Source organism: Platichthys flesus, chromosome 5, assembly GCF_949316205.1.
Source record: "Platichthys flesus chromosome 5, fPlaFle2.1, whole genome shotgun sequence".
In the NCBI taxonomy this organism is placed as follows: Eukaryota; Metazoa; Chordata; class Actinopteri; order Pleuronectiformes; family Pleuronectidae; genus Platichthys; species Platichthys flesus.
This window is the reverse complement of record NC_084949.1, coordinates 21,920,484-21,939,512: the sequence shown is the minus strand read 5'-3', so window position 1 is coordinate 21,939,512 and position 19,029 is coordinate 21,920,484. Positions and strand designations below refer to the sequence as shown.

The 19,029-nt window shown below is 41.7% G+C and overlaps 2 protein-coding genes across 3 annotated transcripts; one reads left to right on the top strand and one right to left on the bottom strand.

The window, feature by feature from the left end:
- Nucleotides 1-1,383: 1,383 nt before the first annotated feature.
- Nucleotides 1,384-13,870, top strand: marchf1 (membrane-associated ring finger (C3HC4) 1). Of its 2 annotated transcripts, XM_062387758.1 has the most exons (8): nucleotides 1,384-1,759; nucleotides 7,102-7,152; nucleotides 8,038-8,111; nucleotides 9,452-10,249; nucleotides 10,422-10,602; nucleotides 10,704-10,848; nucleotides 12,462-12,506; nucleotides 12,719-13,870. In XM_062387758.1, the coding sequence occupies exons 1-8, from the start codon at nucleotides 1,673-1,675 to the stop codon at nucleotides 13,039-13,041; spliced, it is 1,704 nt and encodes a 567-aa protein (XP_062243742.1). In that variant the 5' UTR covers nucleotides 1,384-1,672; the 3' UTR covers nucleotides 13,042-13,870. The 2 variants fall into 2 exon arrangements, with proteins under 2 accessions (XP_062243742.1, XP_062243743.1); XM_062387759.1 differs by lacking the exon at nucleotides 12,462-12,506.
- Nucleotides 13,871-14,204: 334 nt separating this feature from the next.
- Nucleotides 14,205-17,084, bottom strand: tma16 (translation machinery associated 16 homolog). Its single transcript, XM_062387776.1, has 7 exons — nucleotides 16,966-17,084; nucleotides 16,734-16,846; nucleotides 16,155-16,192; nucleotides 15,429-15,513; nucleotides 15,196-15,344; nucleotides 15,044-15,086; nucleotides 14,205-14,681 (listed from the first exon to the last, which is right to left on the bottom strand). Exons 1-7 carry the CDS (start codon nucleotides 16,966-16,968, stop codon nucleotides 14,477-14,479), a joined length of 636 nt encoding a protein of 211 aa, XP_062243760.1. The 5' UTR covers nucleotides 16,969-17,084; the 3' UTR covers nucleotides 14,205-14,476.
- Between the last annotated feature and the right edge of the window lie 1,945 nt (nucleotides 17,085-19,029).

The following is a 19,029-nucleotide window of genomic DNA, read 5'->3' as shown; positions in this document are numbered from 1 at the left end:
TTTTTTTTTCTTGGGGTGAAACAAATCCCATGTGATGTGGGAGGTTTCCTGTTGCTACAAAATAACAAATCTGTCTGCTGTCTACACCACCTACTCATCCTCAATGTACTTCATTACATTACATTACCTCACATACTAACACAGACACAAGGAGTTTCTATAGATGCATTAAAAAATAAATTAGGTTTTGCTAGAATAATACACTGAATTTAATTAGACAGCAAAACAATGAATCTTTAGACTCGACCATTTCCAATGCAATCTTGTAAAATTGCAAAAACGCATGTGTGTGTGTAAATAGATCGGACTGAGGACCTTTTAGCAAACAGGGCAAATTTATATCTTACACCACCTTCGCTCTCTTGGAAGAAACTCGGTTGTTCCAACAGAGTGTGAGAGAAAAAATTCTGGTCAACTTTACCATATATACACTAATATTTGTATATACTGTATATAGTGTAAGCAGAACTTAAGATGCCTCCCTTTTTCGTCTTGATCCTCATTTAGATGTTTAACTCTGGATGTTTCTACTCTGGACTGATGTCACACATCATGTACGAGTATCATTCTCACTGCTGACGGTGCTTGTCACAGTAAAATCAAAGCCATGAGGTTGAAGGAACCGTTTGCAGAGATCCAATTCAGTGCTGCACTGAGGCACCGATCTGGAGAAGCTTTAGGAGTCACACTGGCTTCCATAACTCGTAACTGGGAGAAGTTTCCAACAAGCAAGACTCTGAGAGGTGGGAGGATCAATTTGTGCTCTGCAGGTCTGTGGAGAAAGGTTATTTACTTTACAGTACAAATTGTTTGACTCCTACCTCAGTTTAATGATCATTTAAAGTCACCCATTTTCCAGTTATATCAATCATAATCCCTTTAGCCTGAGATTAGACACACGCACACAAGCACGCGTGCACACACGCACACACACGCACGCACACACTGCCACGTTTGCATATGATTTCTTCAGGTTTTTAACTTCACAGTCAGTCAGATGATCAATTTGTCTTCATGCTTTTAACACATAGTTCATGGAGTACAGTGAGTGTGTGTGCTGTGTGTGCATGTGTGTGTAAGAGTGCTGTCCATGTGCACAAGTTGTGTAAGCTTATTAGCAGCAGAGGAGGAGATTGAGGTTAGTCTTAGCCCTAATCCTCATGGACTGTGTGCTTGTTACCCAGCAAGCACGACAAAGTCCTGGCCCCGCCCCTTCAAGAAACACACACACACACACACACGCACACACACACACACCTCGACAACACAAGCTTTCCCTTCCTCCTTGTTTACTGCTCAGCTTCCATCTCAACTCCATCTTTCTCAACAGGAGGGCAGAGGAGGAGGAGGAGGCGGGGGGGGAGGGGGAGGAGGTGGTGCGCACCGTCGAGGAGTTTCCTTGTCGTCATGACGACCTCACACCCGAGCATCTCCAGATCTGTCTTCCTGTTGCCACGGTGACCTGATCGTGTTCCGTCTCCGCTCCTCTTAACGATCGGGATCGGGCTGTGATAGGAGAGCGACCGCGGAGCGCCGTCTTCTCTCTCCTCTGAAAGCCTCCGGTGGACGGGACAGCGAGTCGGACGCGGGGACGAGGACCTGAGGACGGGAAGACGAGGCACACCGGGAATGCTGTGGAAGTAACGGCCGAGTGTTGCCTGGAAACAGCAGCATGCCAGTACAGCAGATAACTGTGGTGCCGGCCAAGGAGACGGCCAGCAACGGCAAGAGCGCTCCTCGCTCCAAAGACAAGACCGAGGTGAGGCTTGGGGAAATATTGAATGTGTTGTCAAACCTTTGAGTTGGAAAAAAACACATTAGTATCTGAGGATTAGAACTAATGTTAAGTTATTTAATTGGTCAGAGGCAATTAATTATCTTGATGGACCCTGTTTGTGTTTATGTGTGTGGGATAAATCAGATCTGGAGGGATGTTCACAGCACAAAGTACTTGACCCTTTACAAGACATGATTTTGTTTTTTTAACTCGTAGTGAAGTGAGGAAAAAAAGATTAGACGTCAATATTCTGCAGAAATACTTTCCTGTCCATTTAATGAAACTGTTATAGTCATAAACTTCCAGTCTGTCCAAAAAACACGCAATAATTGGTTGCATGTTATGGATTCTAGGTTTTCAGATCATGAGGCCGCGAGGATTAACACAGACTGCATGTTTAACACGCACACTTCTTGTAGCAAGACTGTTTGGTTGCGTCACTACAATTATCTGCTGAAGATAACCTGTGTAGACAATAGTTATGTCTCTCTTTAGATGTGTAGATTTGTCAGGTGACTGTAATGCAATAGATAATATATATAAGGTGTACATGCCTGCTGAGGGTTTTGTTATATTCTTTATATAAATGAGCAAACTGTATGCTGCTGGACTTGGTTCCATTTTAAGGTGTAGAACCAATAGATAACAGAATAATACACCATAAAATAGGATAACTTCTGTTCAAGCTCAATCTCATGTTTGCTTGAAGCTGTGTTGCAATGAGCTTACGTGCGTTTTGTCTAGTTTGGTGGGAGTGTCAGTGGCGCCCAATCAGCAGGGACGTTTATGTAAACGTATTAAAAAGGCTGTGCACGTAAGGGATTTAAAAGTTCTCTAACGCGGCAGCTGTTTTTCCAGATGGCAAAAGCAGATACTATAACATTAAGCATATTTTGAAGTATACAACACGTATATGAAGCCTTGTCATCTACGAATGCTAAGAATGAACTTCTCAGCTGCCATAGTTGCAGCATTTTGCGTCTCACAACAGAGTCATCAATGCACAACCTGGACTGAATGAAGCAGATTAGCTTAAGTGTGATAATAGCCTTTTCATTAAGAAACACTTATTTCAGGTTCTTAAAAGCACAGATTACGGTCTCAGCTGCAGCTCCATGGCCGGTTGTCTAAATCGGGCTGTAGGTGTTTTTGATCCCAAGCAAGAGAATCAAGCACAGAACTAAAATATAGAAGTCGTACCACGCTACATCACCTAATCTTCTCTGCAGAAACATGCACACATCCACACACTGACTCACAAAAGTCTCTGCTGAGCATCACGGGCCCAGTGTAGGCCGAAGAAGATCGGCTCAGGTAGATGACCATCACATGTTCGCTGTGATTCAGCTGAACCGTTAGCTGAGGCTTATACACAGACCTGGTATAACAGAACTGTTTCTTTTACTATGTGATCTCTGGATGTTTCGTGTCTGTGTAATTCTGCTTGAGGGTGCTCCACACCTGCATGTGTTGGGTCAGTCTCTTTAATTTTTCTCAGCAGCTGTTGGCACAATCTATTATTAGCTGTTTCTTTTACTAAAGGCTTTTTTGTTTGCCTTGGGCACAGTAGCTACTTCTCCTTTTTTTTGTTACATCTGGTCCAGATTCTCAGGTTTATCAAGTCCACCAGTTCATCTTGTCTCAAACCTGCCAGTTTTCATGGAGAAAATATATATTTCCTTGTGAAGTTGTCTTGTCAACTGTTAATCTAGAGTATTGCAGTAACTGTGATCTGTGTGTGATCGCTGCATTGGACTCCAGATGTGTTTACCATCACGTCACCCATTGGTTTGTGACCAGATTCAGTGGAGGTGGGGTTGGGCCTGACTGAGAGCTGAACTGCCATTGGATGTAATAGGTGTCAATCACACGAACCATGCTTTATCGTCAATTTACTCTAAATTGGATTTAAATTTACAAAATTAACATCACGCTCTGCTGAAGAATAGTTGAAAAAAGAGAATGCAAACTCTGTTTCTGTATAGTTTAGCATAGCTTATAAAATAGACTGGACACAGAGAGAAGCTTTGCTCCATCACATATTCCAACAACAACTTTAAAACATGATCATATGGCTGCAGTGTTTACCGTCATGTTTATGTGTTGTCACACCTGCTCTGAAGACGTGTTTGTTATTAAATTAACATGTAAGCTAACAAGGCCATTTACCTTTAGGTGTTTGTGCTAAATGCCTGTGAAACCAGTTTCCTCAATCCTCACTGAATGCAGAGAGGTTCCTTTATAAAGTTGTCAGCTTCACTGTGAACATACATGTACGTATCACATGTTGAGCTCCGACTTTACAAGTATCTCTAAATTTATTAGCATCTGTTTGTTCTCTGGGTTTCACTCAAGTTTCTGGACCTTTAAGACTAATATGACCATGATAGAATCCAGTAATGAACAATAAGTTGTATATTTCAGAAGCACTTACTCCCTCCAATCAGGAGGTTGGTGTTTCTTCTGCTGTTTGTTTGTTTCTAGGAATTGTAATGAAACTGCCTGACCAATTTGCATGAAAGTTGGTTCAAGGATGTGGGGCAGGTCATTTTGGTGCAAATGCAGGAATTTTATTCAGCTTCATTGCGAGATGGGGAGGATGGAACTTGATGAATATATTATGACAATTTAGAGTAGTCTAATATTCTGATTATGCTTTTTCCTGTGAGATAAAACCCCTGAGGTCACAAGTACATGTGTCCATCCCCCCTGACACCTGTAGGAGGCTGCTGAGCGTTGGCTCTGACTTCACGAGAGGACTACTGATTTAAACCTGGCCATCAGCAAAGCCCTTGATCAGCTTAGATGATGCAGTCTACTCGTCTCTCTTATTAAATCAATCGATTTGCACAGAGTGTCCCCACAACTGTCTGTGTGTGGGTGGATTTGTGCGAGCTCCGCTTTTGCTTTTTTGATGTCAAGTCTAAAAAATCAATAAACAAGTCACCCACGTGAGATTCCTAACAGCACATTTAAAAGCTGTGAGATGGATAACTCATAACTTTGATAGTGTTACACCTTTAGGTAAAATACTGTAAAAAATATAAGCTACTGTATTTATATATATATTGTTTAAATTAAAGCTTTTACGACACAACTGGCTGAGTGTTCTACACCATGTAGGCCGTAGAGCTGTGCGTCTATTTAACAAATATATGAAAATGAACCCATTAAATGAATCCTAATATTCTGTTTGTATACCCAGAGTCTGATATACTCACTCTCTGTGCCATTAAACTGACTGGAAACAATGAAAATCCCATCGGTGAGCCACACTGGGCTCTAAATAGCGAGTGTGAATCTCTGTGTCAGCTCTGTGGAAGACTGTGACCTGTCCAGGGTGGATCCCTCCTCTCCCTCCACATCAGCCTGTCCATCAAAGGATCAGCAGTGAAGATGATGGATGGATGGATGGGGCGCCAGTGCTGTGAATGTGGGCTCTGTTTTTTATTTTTTATTTTGATCCATCCCACATCCACCTTCTCACTGCCCTAAAGTACACAATAATTCACAGCTGAAATTACAGTAGTTTCTATTCTTCAGTTCATTTTCCACTGCCAACTCATTACAACACTGTTGGAGGGTTAGACCGCTCTGTGTGTGTGTGTGTGTGTGTGTGTTTGTGTGTGTGTGTGTGTGTGTGTGTGTGCATGGATGCGTGCTGGAACCCAATTTTCGCACTTAACACATATCCACAATAGAGGCAGAATAGATGTGCTGGATATATTGCAGCGCTAGCAAATGTGTGACTGGGGATGAGAGGTAAATGGAGGTGGTGATGGGAGCGTGTGATGACGGACCAGAAGAGAGGAAAGGTAGACGTGTTCTGACGAGAGTCTTTATGAGATTAATTCAAATATTTTGTTAGCAGGATTACACAAAAACTACTCAACCGATTTTATTCAAACGTTTCCAAGAACGCATGCATTAATGTTGAGAGTGGATTTGATGTAAGGGGCGGATCCAGGGATTCAAGATATGATTTACATTCAGGGGACAGATAGTTATGAGTGTGACACATTTTGTGCAGCTTGATTGAATTTAAAGGGACTGTAACCGGAGATATACTCTGACTCTAATTTTAAGGCCAATAAAATTACTTGAACTTCTTCTTATTACTTGTAGTCTATACTAATGAAAGCCGTGATTGTGTTCAGCTCCCACAGTTTCCAGCTTCTCAGAAGAAACAAGGTTGGGATGCTATGAAAATAAAATTACTGTACAAATATTTCATCTTTCAGAGATTTGAGCTCGTTATTCCATGGTAACTATTCCTATATTGTCTCTGTTGAGTTATTTGAATGGATAACCTACTTTACAAAATCACCTATATAGTGATATAGGTTTCATCCATATTGCTCCCATGCAAGCTGACCACCGTTAGAAGTGGGTTAGTGTCTTAAAATAGCCTGGAAAACACAATTCAAACATGTTTTCATGATGGTTTAACCGTGTTGGTTCCTGGAAACTTCCACACACCACCACCACCACTTGTGTAAGACACTCCAGGATCTGAATGAGGCCACGGGTGTCTGACGACTGAGTTCAAGGTCTGGCAGTTGAGTTCATACCATCGCTGCTGTGGGTAGTCCTAGAAAAAGTGCTTTAAGTTGACTTAAAATAGAGACACATTGCAGAGCAGCATCTTGGGCACTTAGCGGGACAACCAGGTAATAGGATTGGCTGGCTTTAGCGCGGGTCACAATGAAAGTACAAGGGCACGTGGCTGCACACGACTTCTCACGCTGGTTTCCAAACAGACAACACTGAACACTGGAAAGTGGTTCTGTTTTGATTGAGTCCAGGAATCTGCCCTTGTCCAATTATACTTTTCACTACTTCAACAACAGAGAACCTATGAGATGTGTCCAGATTTCTCCTTTTTCATCGTTTTAGTGGGAAATTATTTGTAAATCAATATTGTATTAAAGCAGAAACATTCAGTTAATTATTTGTTGAGTTGATTGACATTAAGATAAAGCCAATATTGTTGATAATCAATGAATTACTTAATTAAATGCATAATTTCTCTGCTTCTAGTTTCTCAAATATGACAATTGGCTGCTTTCCTGTGTCTTTCATGTAATTATGTGCTGAGAATATCTGCAGCAGATCAAGCTACAGCGTGATGGTGAGATGAGACTTGTATGAGATGATTTCCCATCTCTCTCCCTCTCTCTCTCTCTCTCTCTCTCTCTCTCTCTCTCTCTCTCTCTCTCTCTCTCTCTCTCTCTCTCTCTCTCTCTCTCTCTCTCTCTCTCTCTCTCTCTCTCTCTCTCTCTCTCTCTCTCTCTCTCTCTCTCTCTCTGTCTCTCTCCCTACAGGGAAGGAAAGCTCCCGGGCGATCAGGGAGTCGATCCAGCAACATCTCCAAGGTAACCACTGATTATCAGGCAGCTCCAAGGGACAGACTCAGGGTCACAGATCATTGTGTTCATAGTGGCAGCGTTTCAGATGAGCAAGAATGAACTAGTACTGGAACTGAAGGGGCCACTTTCACCATATTGCATGTTTTGTACATTGTACATATCACCTTTAGATAGATATTAGTACCGTACATATGCCTTGTTGTTCCATGCATTAAGAAAAACAAAGATTTCAATTCTGGTAATGTTAAACAAAGAGACAGAAAATGTTTTTTATCCGATTAATTTGTTTCATGACCAACCCCTCCAATAAACGGCATGGAAATCAGTTCCATTGTTTTTTAGTAATCCTGCTGAGAGACAGGCACACAAAGGAAAGAACAACCTCTGATGTGGAAGGAATCGAACCCACAGATAATTATCATCATCACCTGGAGGTCACCACGTGAGCTGAGTCTTATGTGTCCCATTCTAGTTTCAAGCAGAAAAGCTCAGATAAACCTTTAGAAACCAGCTGAGGTTAAAAACAAACCAGGACAAAAGAAACAACGAGGAAAGAGAATATTTGACTTATATTTTTTAATTTGAGCAGCAGAAACAGCAAAGATACATGACAGGTACATATGGACCAGCTTAACATCATGTAAGCCACAATAAATGTATAATGCCATGTACTGTCAGCTTCTGGTTTAGATTGTTGTATAACTTTAACATAATGTATTTTAAATCACATCTTATTTTCAAAGGGTGTTCAAATCTCAGTTGTTTAGTTAGATTTTATTATTTGTTTTTGTTTGCTATGTTTTCTGATTACACATTGAACGTTTGAAATAAATAAATAAATGACGATAACAAATAAATTAGAGCTGATCCTGAGTCTGTTGGTTGTTTTAGGCCAGCAACTCTACAACAGGAGTCACCACAGCCTCCAAGACGTCCATCAGCCCGTCTTCTCAGGACATATGCAGGTAAGACAGGATGATTTGTTCTCTAAATCCAGGCACAAGGGCAGCAACGGTTTTTCTCTGTGATATTAACATGCACTCTTCTCCTCCACTGAGTGGGAGAATGAATTAATACGGTCTGCCGCACCCCAAGGGCATAATTCTTTTTAAATGGATGCTGAAATCCAATGACGCACCCGTAGTCAATGAGAGGAGGATGGCTCATTGCAGAAATGGGAACCTTTAGCTTGTTATTATATCCACTGGCTGAAAGGACACTGAGTCAGAAAAAGAGGACGTGAGATGTATGTGAGTGCTTGGATTTCCATTTATCACTTATCATGTTGAGTCATTCAAAAAACATTTCATATTTTCTGTCTCTGTCGTCCAGTTTTAGACTCAATCACCTTTTGGTTTTTCTCTCTTTCACTCACCTCGATGTGAGGCTGCCATCAGCTGCTGTTATTTTTGTCTCCAACCAAATCACCAATCGCAAAATATTCCTATTAATATATGCTTCTTTTTAATACCGAAAAAATTTAAAATGATTTAATAGTTGATGACTTAAGTGTTGAGCCAGCGTTGGTTTTCTCCAGCTTCCTCCCACAGTCGAAAGACGTGGAGCTCAGGTAAAGTGTTGGTGCTGTGAGAGCCTGGCGACATGTACTGGTTCTCACCCGATGTTAGCTGGGATTGTCTCCACCCTCCCTGCAACCCTTTAAAGGATAAGCAGTATAAATGATGGATAGATAGATGGATGGATGGAACTGGCACCTGCCATAAATCTGCATGATTACATCATCTTCTGACTCGTCCACACGAATATGACACGTTAGGACTTTTTTTAAACTACATATAAAGATATTTTTTTTAGCTGTTACTTTGTGTACAACAGACCAATAAGAGCCACTGAAAAATATCTGGATCCACTGACGTAGAATCAGTCCAGAGATTCACCAGAATTATGATAATTAATTAAATGGTAACTGACCTGATTATGAAGTTATATCGTTTTTCTTTTAATCGCCAACATTTGGAAACAAGACTCTGGATCTTCCAGTATAACCAGTACAGGAATTCTGGGAAGAGTTGTTTTGTTTTCATGCTGTAGATTTTTAAACCATCTTTGCTCTGCAGACAAAATACACCTGCCCTGTGTCGGGTTGAGGTCAGATATTTCAGATTTAATTATTTAAAAAGACAAAAATATCAACTTTATAGATTCGTCATTAATCAGGTTTTAAAGCATTTTTTTCTTCATTTATTTTGTCACATTCATGCCTTACCATTTGGTTTAACTTTGTTTTGAAATATACATTTGTTTGTTTGTGTGTGTGTGTGTGTGGGTGTGTGTGTTTGTTAAGCTCTGGCCCGCTGACGCCTTTAGAGGAGGATGCTCCTGAATCACACAAACCCAACAAGCACGCCTCTGAGGTGGCGGTCACCAGCACGGCTCAGGACTCGTCGGCTCCAGCCACGAAGAAGCAGGTGAAGCGCCGCCATCGCCACAAGAAGAACAGCTGCTCTCCCGTGGACTGCGTGGAAACCAACGGCAAACAGGAGCAGACGGACCGCAGTGACCGCAGCCACAGCTCGGACCGCAGCGAGCGGGGGGAGAAGAGGGAGCGCTCCTCCAAGAGCCGGAGGGAGCTGCCACCTCGCGTCCGCTGCACAGGGGCCCAGCAGTCCGACTCCTCCACTGAGGACGAGGCCGGCCGTGAAGCCCGAAGCTGGAGCAAGGAGAAAGCCAGGAGAGTGCGCCGCCGCAGCGCGAGCAGCCGCGAGAGGGATGGAGCCAACAGGGGTAAAGAAGGAGAAGACAAGACAGAGGTCATGGAGCTGCAGTCTGTGGGCTCAGACGAGGAGAAGGAGAACCAGCCTCTGGTGGAGGACAGCGGAGGCCTCAAGCAGAGGCACAGCAGCCGGGGCTCCATCAAGAGAGACAGCTCCTCAAGCCGAGACAAGGAGAAGAGTTGCAAGTCCCAAAGCCCAGAGGGCAGCTCGTCCCTGGCAGAGGACGCAGAGGAGCTCATCACCAAGAGATACCAAGAGAAGGGGTCGGGCGGGGGGGACATGTCAGTGCCCACGCCGCAGAACCACTGCGATGAGAATGGAGGCGTGTCACAACTCTACTCTGTCGACTCTGACACGGAGGTCTGCAGGTTAGTGAGTGATTGTGTTCACACGGGGGTCAACTGACAATATCAGGACCACAACAGAAACATGAGAGATAGAGAAGATAATAACAGACAGTCCCTATGAACTGTACAGTGGCTGCATGCTGCCTAACGAGTGTGTGCGCGTGTGTATGTGTGTTTGTGTATGTGTGTGTAGGATCTGCCACTGCGAGGGGGATGATGAGTTCCCTCTGATCATGCCCTGCCGCTGCACAGGGAGCCTGAGCTTCGTCCACCGGGCTTGTCTCAACCAGTGGATCAAATCCTCCGACACTCGCTGCTGTGAGCTCTGCAAGTTTGACTTCATCATGGAGACGTCGCTCAAGCCGCTACGCAAGGTGAGAAGACTGAGCGCGCAGCCACAGGTCTCCACCTCCAAACCCTCTGTTCATCTCCACGTCTCATCCTCTCCTCCTGTCTCCTTCCCTCCGTCTTCCAGTGGGAGAAGCTACAGATGACGACGGGCGAGCGGAGAAAGATCTACTGCTCGGTGCTGTTTCACCTGATAGCGATAACGTGCATGTTGTGGTCAGTGTACATACTGGTCAAGAGAACCGCTGAGGAGATCCGACTCGGGAAGGACGGTCAGTACCCCCTCCCCCCCCCCCCCCCCCGCGCTCCCCCCTCCCCCCCCGCGCTCCCCCCTCCCAGTCACATACCAGAGACATACAGATAGGCTTTTAAAAACTTTAAATCATATTTATATTTGATTAAACTGTTTTATAATTAAGGTATAATTCAAGATTTTGAGTTTTTGTTTTTGAAATATTCAACTTTAGTTCCCTTAAGGTATTGTGTGTGATTGTAAGGCCTAATAAACATGTTTCCTATGATTGATCTTTAATCTCCTTTAAGACTCAAGTTTGTTATATGCTGATATGCATCTCATGTTCTTGACAATGCTAAATATTCAAATGTACAATAATCTAATAGTTCGAATTAATATGAATATCCAATGTTAGCATTTTATAAAAACATATATCTGTGCATTCTTGTGCACAATAAAAGAAAATTAAATCATGAATCTGCAGAATCGGTCAAAGGTCCAAATCTTTACAAAGCTCTTACTTCCTGTCTGTCTCTGGTGATGTGGTTAAAAATAGTCTGATGTGTTTGTATTGATCTGCAGCAGTCGTCATTGTTTCCTCTGCTCAATGTCAAGCTGCTGTAAGCTTCTACCTGGGGTTCATTGAGCTCAACCAATTTAATGCTGGACCAATATAAATGAGCCGGTCCGCAGTTTCATAGATGGATCTGTAGCTGCGTTTATCTTTGAGGTTAAACAGTTTCATTAACAGGAGCAACAATGCAGTCAATAAGTAAATCTATGTTTAAAATTTGAAAAAGTATTTTTTTAATTTAGGTTCTATATATTTGGTTGTTTTTGTGTTTTCTTTTTATTTACAGTTATTTATAAAAAAAATCACAGTGAACATAGAACCCCTAGTGCGTTCATGGATGTGCTCAGTGTTGTGTGTCGTGCTGTGATCCCTGTGTGTCTTTCTCCTTGTACTCACACTGTAGGACGACAATCAGGGGTCAGTAGTTCAGTGTACTCTATTAGTTTTAATAAATGTATAAGTTTTAATACATTACACGATAGTTCATCTGGAATAAATCCTGCCTCCATGAATGTTCTGCCAAAGCCTTTTTTAAAGAGATGCTGATTCAACTTAACTGTCAATTTGAAGAATTTATTCCATGATACTGTTGAACCAGATGAGTGTTAGTGATTATAGATATGAGCTGTATTTCTATAAAATACTATTAAAGCTTATATAAATACATGGGAAAATAAGTACTTAATCAGATTTGTAAACAATTAACTTGGAGATAGAATAGATACAATTCATTAAAAACCCAAATAAGTAAGTCAAATGTGTGAATAGTAAATATCTAATAACAGAGATGTTTTCTATTAATAACATTGAATATTCAGCAGAAGATCTTTAAGTTGGATCAACCTCTTTTTTTTAGAACTCTTTTATCACCTTTACGAACGGGGGATTTATGGCAGGACTGTTGTATTTGGTGGATTTTAGATTGGTGTACCCAAATAAACTAGTTCAGTGTAAAAAACACTTTACATGGTAATTAACATTAATATATATATTTCATATATATATCATTTCAAAAATAGCATAGAGCCCGTTTCTATATAGTAATAAATTGAAATTACACTCAATCTTGATTGCAGACGAATTATGGAGAGTTTCTCTTCTGAAGTACTATTCACCACAGGGTAAGCACGGCGCCGCACACACCACGGATCATGATCCATGACACGTCCTGCAGGCCGACTTATCGCTGCTGTGTGTGTGTGTGTGTGTGTGTGTGTGTGTGTGTGTGTGTGTGTGTGTGTGTGTGTGTGTGTGTGTGTGTGTGTGTGTGTGTGTGTGTGTGTGTGTGTGTGTGTGTGTGTGTGTGTGTGTGTGTGTGTGTGTGTGTCCTCAGGTGTGCTGGAGTGGCCCTTCTGGACCAAGCTGATCGTTGTAGCCATCGGCTTCACTGGCGGCCTCATCTTCATGTACATTCAGTGCAAGGTCTACCTGCAGCTGTGGCGCCGCCTCAAGGCCTTCAACCGCATCATCACCGTGCAGAACTGCCCCGAGAAGGACCAGCACCACCCGCAGGGCCACACCGGCACCTTCTTCAACGGGGAGCACGAAACCGTGGAGGTGCCGGTCAGCCCGGCCCCCGTCCCGACTTTGCCTTCACAGGTGGACTCTGACATGTCGGTGGAGGCGGCTGTGGCACCGGCACACAACCCCGTCTGACCTCATCTCCTCTGTGGCACACGAGAGTCCTGAATCAGCCACGCTCTTCTAACTTCACCAGCGGCAGTGACCATGGTGTGATTTAGACTCTTACAGTGTGTGGTCGTTCTCAGCTCCAGTGATCACTGATCTTAAAACGCAGCTGACAGATTTTTAATTTAAAGAGCCTCTCCTGTTCCTCAGTGAGCACAGACTGAAACACTAAAGACAAGGGGAGATGTAAAAAGGGAAATAAAGCCATCAGCAAGGACCGTGTGCAAAGACCCTATGTGGTGTCCCGACACCTTTTTATTCCTCTACGCCCTTTTAAAAAAACTGCACAGACTCGTGATGAAGGTGGAGGCGTTTCCCCAGAGGTCACATGTTGTGTGATCCGTCCAGAACACTCAGAAGCTCCCGTCGGAGAGGGGGCGATGCAGGGAAAGGTCCAAATGCAAAAAGCTTTTTCCACACTTAGTGTTCAGCTCATTTATATGTAAGATAAGTTGTAGAAATCCTGCCTCCATGTTCACATCTGGATTTATCTTTGTGTGTAGGGGCAGATGTAGACAGTGGACAAACAGGCTGTACAGTAACTGACACCCCTGTTACATGTGAACAGAAAGTAAAGTCGTGATGTTGATATTTTCTGATGTAGCCACCTCCTCTTAATTGTCTTTCACAGGAGTGAAGAAGAGAAACAAGAGTTTGAGATGTTGAAGGCTTCACACAGACACACATTCTTTGAATAAAAAACAAAGGTTTTTGTTTGAAGCACTGACGGCTTCTCTCCCTTTGGACAATCAGGTCTTCAGGCACCAAAGTCATATTATAAATAGAGGAAACTATTTAAACAGTATCTTTAGTTCAAGCTAAATATTTAAAATTTGTGTTTTGAAGTTATTGACTGACAGATAAAAGTTATGAATCTCAAGTAGCGTGGGGAATTTTTCCTCTGACAGTTTGAAGTTTCACTTGCTTTTGCAACGTCTGTCACTTACACAGAGTTCGAGGTTTCACTGTTTCCGTTGGTTCATGTTCAACATTGGGTTGTAAGTCTGAGTTTGAACTGACGCTGAGTGACTGAGCCTCGTCCACTTTTATACAGTTTCATTTGGGTTTTTAACCAGGGTCTCAAAAAACACAATTCTCTCTTTGTACAGTAAAGCACTCGACTCAACATCTTTGTGAAAATGTTTTTTCTATCTCTTATTGGATAAAATGGATTATTCAGGTTACATATGATGCATATTGTTTCTGTAATAAACACTGACTGTAGAACCCTCACAGGCTGAAGTGAAATCCTTAAAAACAACCAGCAGATTTAGAAAAGGACAAACTGAGGGGGAAAGTTTCAATATGTGGGATTTTGGCGCCATCCTCTGGACAGTAGCGAAGCATCACAAACAGTCTTTGCTGAAGGTGTTGAATGTTCAGTTATCCTGAGTTAAGAGAATTAGTCTGATTCCGACATCTGATTGGTCTCGTCCTCCTGCTGCTCATCTTCCAAATCACCTTCGTCCTCTTCATCTTCATCTTCTTCATTCTCTTCTTCTTCTGCTGCTGCTGCTGCGGCGGCTGCTTTCACGTTATTCGCATCTTTGCTGGAAACTTTTCTTAGTTTAATGTTTGGAAGTTTCTTCAAACTGCCGGTCCACTCTCTGGCAAAACAGAGAATCACCAGGTAACAGTTTAACATCAGGTTTATTTCATTTCATTCTTAAAGGCTGATTTGATCGTTTAAAGCACACAAGGTTTCATCTGTACAACACATATGAAATTGAATAATTCAGGCCGTGCCGAGAAGCAAAATCCCTTTAAGGCCTCTGACCATTTGAGCGTGTAAATCTTTTAAATGATAACCCAAATTAAAATAAACCTGAATATGAGTAGAAAGGTCTCCCTTAGTTAAATGAAAAGATCACATGGTCTTAGGTCTGAAATCCTCCCGCTCTAGAGGCACTGACATCAAAAGCCTAATTTCATCTTCTGCACAATAGAATTCAGAGTTCATGTCACTCACCTGAATGTTTTCAGATTCTTTGCGTTGATGATGTCAGGGATCTCTGTGAAGGAGACAGCACAGCGTTGTCACATGCCCTTAGACAATAAGTGTGTGTGTGTGTGTGTGTGTATATATGTGAGTGTGTGTGTATTTATACAGCAAAGACTCACCAAATCCCACACCATCAAACAGCGCCCGCTCCCGCTCGATGGTCTGTTTGATGACGGCCTCTCTGGCTCCATGGACACAACCCTGACGACCTTTGATCCCGTTAATCAACTTGATTTGCTCTATCTCAGGATCATATCTTTGCAGATACCTGAACATACAAAAAAAAAAAAATCAAACAAAGTTCTGAAATGATTCGAATCAAACCTGCAACTAGAAAAAAATATTTGTTAACCTCTCGATAATGTCACAAGCGTCTTTACTGGTGTACTCCGTCTTTGCCGGATCCAACTGTTCCTGGAACCACAACAGTTTCTCCCCTGCGAGTAAAGAGAAAACGTTTCACTGTTATTATTGTTCTGGGTCGAACACATGCAGCCGCTACAATCGTCACAACATACTTTAGATGAAGGAAAAAATACACAAAGAGGTCTGATTTACCCACAAAAAATAGCCATGTATGTTCATCAAGTGTATTTGATACATGAAACAGGTCTGTACAGAACATGTGTAGTTTGGTGCAGAGTGTGTAAAAACCAGAGGTGAATAATCACAGAAGAATTGATAACTTGGCCTTTAGAGTCATGCAGTCTGTGTTGAATTGGATAAATCAGTGTTTGGCAGATTAAATTTTTGCAAAAGATACAATTTGAAAATGGGATGGAGACGTGCAAACATCTTTAAAAGCAAAAATAGCACTAGCTCTAAAATGCTATGTTTTATATATGTGATGGCAAAGAATTGCACATGACTGAACCGCTGGGAACGGAACTGTAACTGGGATGTTAGAGACCATGGTAGAAAACATCAGTTTCCTCCTCCCCAGATTTCTTCATATATCGTCTGCAGGATGATTGTGACTGATCGACCTCGGACATAAGATCCGGTCCTGTCTCTTCAACAAGGCGACACATGTGTTAAGATCTACGGCTCAAAGTATAAAAGGGAGGAACCAGCTCACCGATGTCGCTCAGACGTGAGGCTTTGCCAGTTTTCTGTCTGCAGAGGGAAAAAAACAAATCGTTTGAATTCATGAAAAGGTGGATTCACATTTTCAGAAAAGTTCATTATTCAAATGGGAGTTCGCTGCAAGACGCTGGATTTATTTCATACTCTGCAGTGAAAGTTTAAATACCAACCAACAGTTTTTAACCATCAGACAAATGTTAAATGATATTATTTAACCTAAGAGAACACAGCATTTGTTTATAAAAAGGAAAAAGTGGACGAATTTGGTTCCAGGTTTGACGAATCTGCGAATCCAAACCTGTTCCAGTGTCTTAGTAGAGGAGAAATCAGCTAAACTGCATTTCTTTGTGTTTTCGTCAAAACAATAGAAATTCCCTGAATCTCTGTTTTGAACTGGTCCAAAATCAACAAGTTAAAGAAAGCTCCCAATTATAAATAAAGGATTAACAACAAGGTTTGAAGCGTAATGATGTCAACTTCCAGGCACGTTTACACCAGTGGAAACGGGGTAAAAACCAGCTCCCTTCACGTGTCTCCCAGTGTGATGCTGCTCTTCTCTAGCTTCACTCACTTCGCTTTCTTCCTCAGCCGGATCTCCTCTCCGGAGAGCCACGCCGCCTTCCTGCTGAACGGATGAACCGCCTTCTCCCTGACCGCCTGCACTTTGCCTTTCTGAGCCTTGGGCTGAGAAACACAAACAGACACCAACTTTAAAACAACCGGGAAGCATTCATAACCAATCCGATTAATAGCTGAATATGAAATAAATGTGTTTCATAGCGAGGGAAGACACGAGGTTTTACCATTTTGTCTGTTCGCGATCACGCGTGGTGCTGCTCTGTTGACAACTGGACCGGAAGTGGGCTGGTCCGTCACCAAATGACGCCCGGGTACGAACAGGAAAGGACCAAGAGGGTTCCTGATTTCAGTTTATCGTGATAATGAATAAAAAACTTTATTTATACAGAACTTTTCAAAACAAAGTTACAACGTTAAAACGAGATCAAATATGAAAGAACAGAGGCAAATTAAATCCGCCATTAATACAAGATTCATATCAAATAAGACCCTTAAGTCTCGTAAAAATGAAACAGTACATATTAACATATTAAAAGTAGATTCATGTAAATTAATAATCACCGATTTTTTTCTCTTAAACCAATATATTAAAAAAATATGCATCAAACATGTGCATCTGTAACATTTATCAATTTAGTTGCTAAACATTGTTCAACAAGAATCTAAACTTAAACCTGTTTAGTGTAATATCTAGAATTTGGTACAACCATAGACTTGTAAATACATGATTATGATTATTATGGTGATTATTATTATTATGGTTATTACTATTATTTACAGTCTCTGGGTCTACAGGTGTACCAAACATTGACATGTCTTTCAGAAATCCAAAATTTCACCACAAACAAATAAGTAGATAATTCATATTAATCTCATGGTTATATTATCATATAAAAAGACATTACAGATTCCGACAGATATTGAGTTCACTCACGCTTTTATTTGTCTTTTCTAAAAAGAACTATTTAGGGTCTTTATTGTTGTTTATTCTCCATGTTAAGAATTACATTGGCACAGAAATGCTTTATTTGGGTTCCGCAACAAACTGTAAAAGTATAGTTTTTGCATGTGGTCTAATTTATAATAAACATATGCAAATTTATTGATACATTTTCAGCCATTACAAAGTGACTTATAAAACTGAAATGATCAAGATCAAGACAGAGAAGGGAGAATTCAAAGTGAACAAACTGTGAAGTAGTAAAACACAAGTGGATGTTGTGTTCACATATACAACGAGATATTGATAATGATAAGTCTCATAGTTCCAACTGTCTCCGTGAGACCAGCCAGGCTCCTCCAGCACCTCAGGCCTCGCTACGTCCATGTGTTAAACAGATCAGATGGGATGAAGGGCAACACCAGTACAATACAGTTAGTTTAGCCCTGATGGTTCCCAACCTGAGGGTCAGGCGACTCCGGAAGATCACAAGATGAATCTAAGGGGTCACAGTGATGAATAATGAATTATAAACAAATCTTTATTCATGTCTGGATTTTTACTCCATCTGATCTTCTTTTGTCTGTGCTGTGGATTATTGGATTGAATTGAGGCGGCGCGTGGTGCAGTGGTTAGAAGAGTCGCCTCACAGCAAGGGAGTTCCTGATTCGATTCCCTGGTTCTTTCCCACAGTGTCTACAGACATGCAGCCCTGTGTGATTTGGAGTGATCGGGAGTTTTAGGGAATTTTCCTCTGCAACGTAGTAAAGTAGAATTATAAAGTTTTAAATAAAGTATGGAGCTTTACCTTTAAAATACAGTCCTTACATAACTAAATATATTTACTTATTTTTCCATCTGTGCTGAAAAGAATGCAGGATCACTATCACACCGAAATAACTAGCAAGGCTCTTTCTTTTCTTGAATCAACAAGTTCACTCTTCATTTTGAGTCCAAACACCTCAGTGGGTTTATTAAACGTTTACGTAGCTGAGCTGTAAACACAAGACCGAAAGAATGTGGGATTTGACCATAAATGGACACACACACGAAGACAAGCTTCCCATGAACTAGAGGAATTCAATGATTGAAAGCTCCAGAACAGCCACTTAATGGACCTTGTGTGATCCATCCTGCTGATTTTCATTATCCTCCGTCCTTTTTCCTCTAGCGCCACCATGAGGTTGACATTAGTGTGCTTGATTGAGATGTAAATCTGGTGTCGTCCAATCCAGCGAGAAACGAATCACTTTCCTCCACCTGTACATCTCACATCTGGACAAACTGGAGACAATTATTTACCTGTGTATCACACATTTCCACACACACACACACACACAGCAGCGAG

What these genes read in the sequence shown, in the direction of transcription:
- marchf1 (XM_062387758.1), top strand. Translation starts at nt 1,673, where the DNA reads ATGCCAGTACAGCAGATAACTGTGGTGCCGGCCAAGGAGACGGCCAGC. An exon ending in GATCCAGCAACATCTCCAAG is followed by an intron (nt 7,153 to 8,037) that starts GTAACCACTGAT and finishes TGGTTGTTTTAG; the next exon opens with GCCAGCAACTCTACAACAGG. An exon ending in TCTGACACGGAGGTCTGCAG is followed by an intron (nt 10,250 to 10,421) that starts GTTAGTGAGTGA and finishes ATGTGTGTGTAG; the next exon opens with GATCTGCCACTGCGAGGGGG.
- tma16 (XM_062387776.1), bottom strand. An exon ending in GTTTGATGGTGTGGGATTTG is followed by an intron (nt 15,087 to 15,195) that starts GTGAGTCTTTGC and finishes TCTCCTTCACAG; the next exon opens with AGATCCCTGACATCATCAAC. An exon ending in AAGAATCTGAAAACATTCAG is followed by an intron (nt 14,682 to 15,043) that starts GTGAGTGACATG and finishes CTGTTTTGCCAG; the next exon opens with AGAGTGGACCGGCAGTTTGA.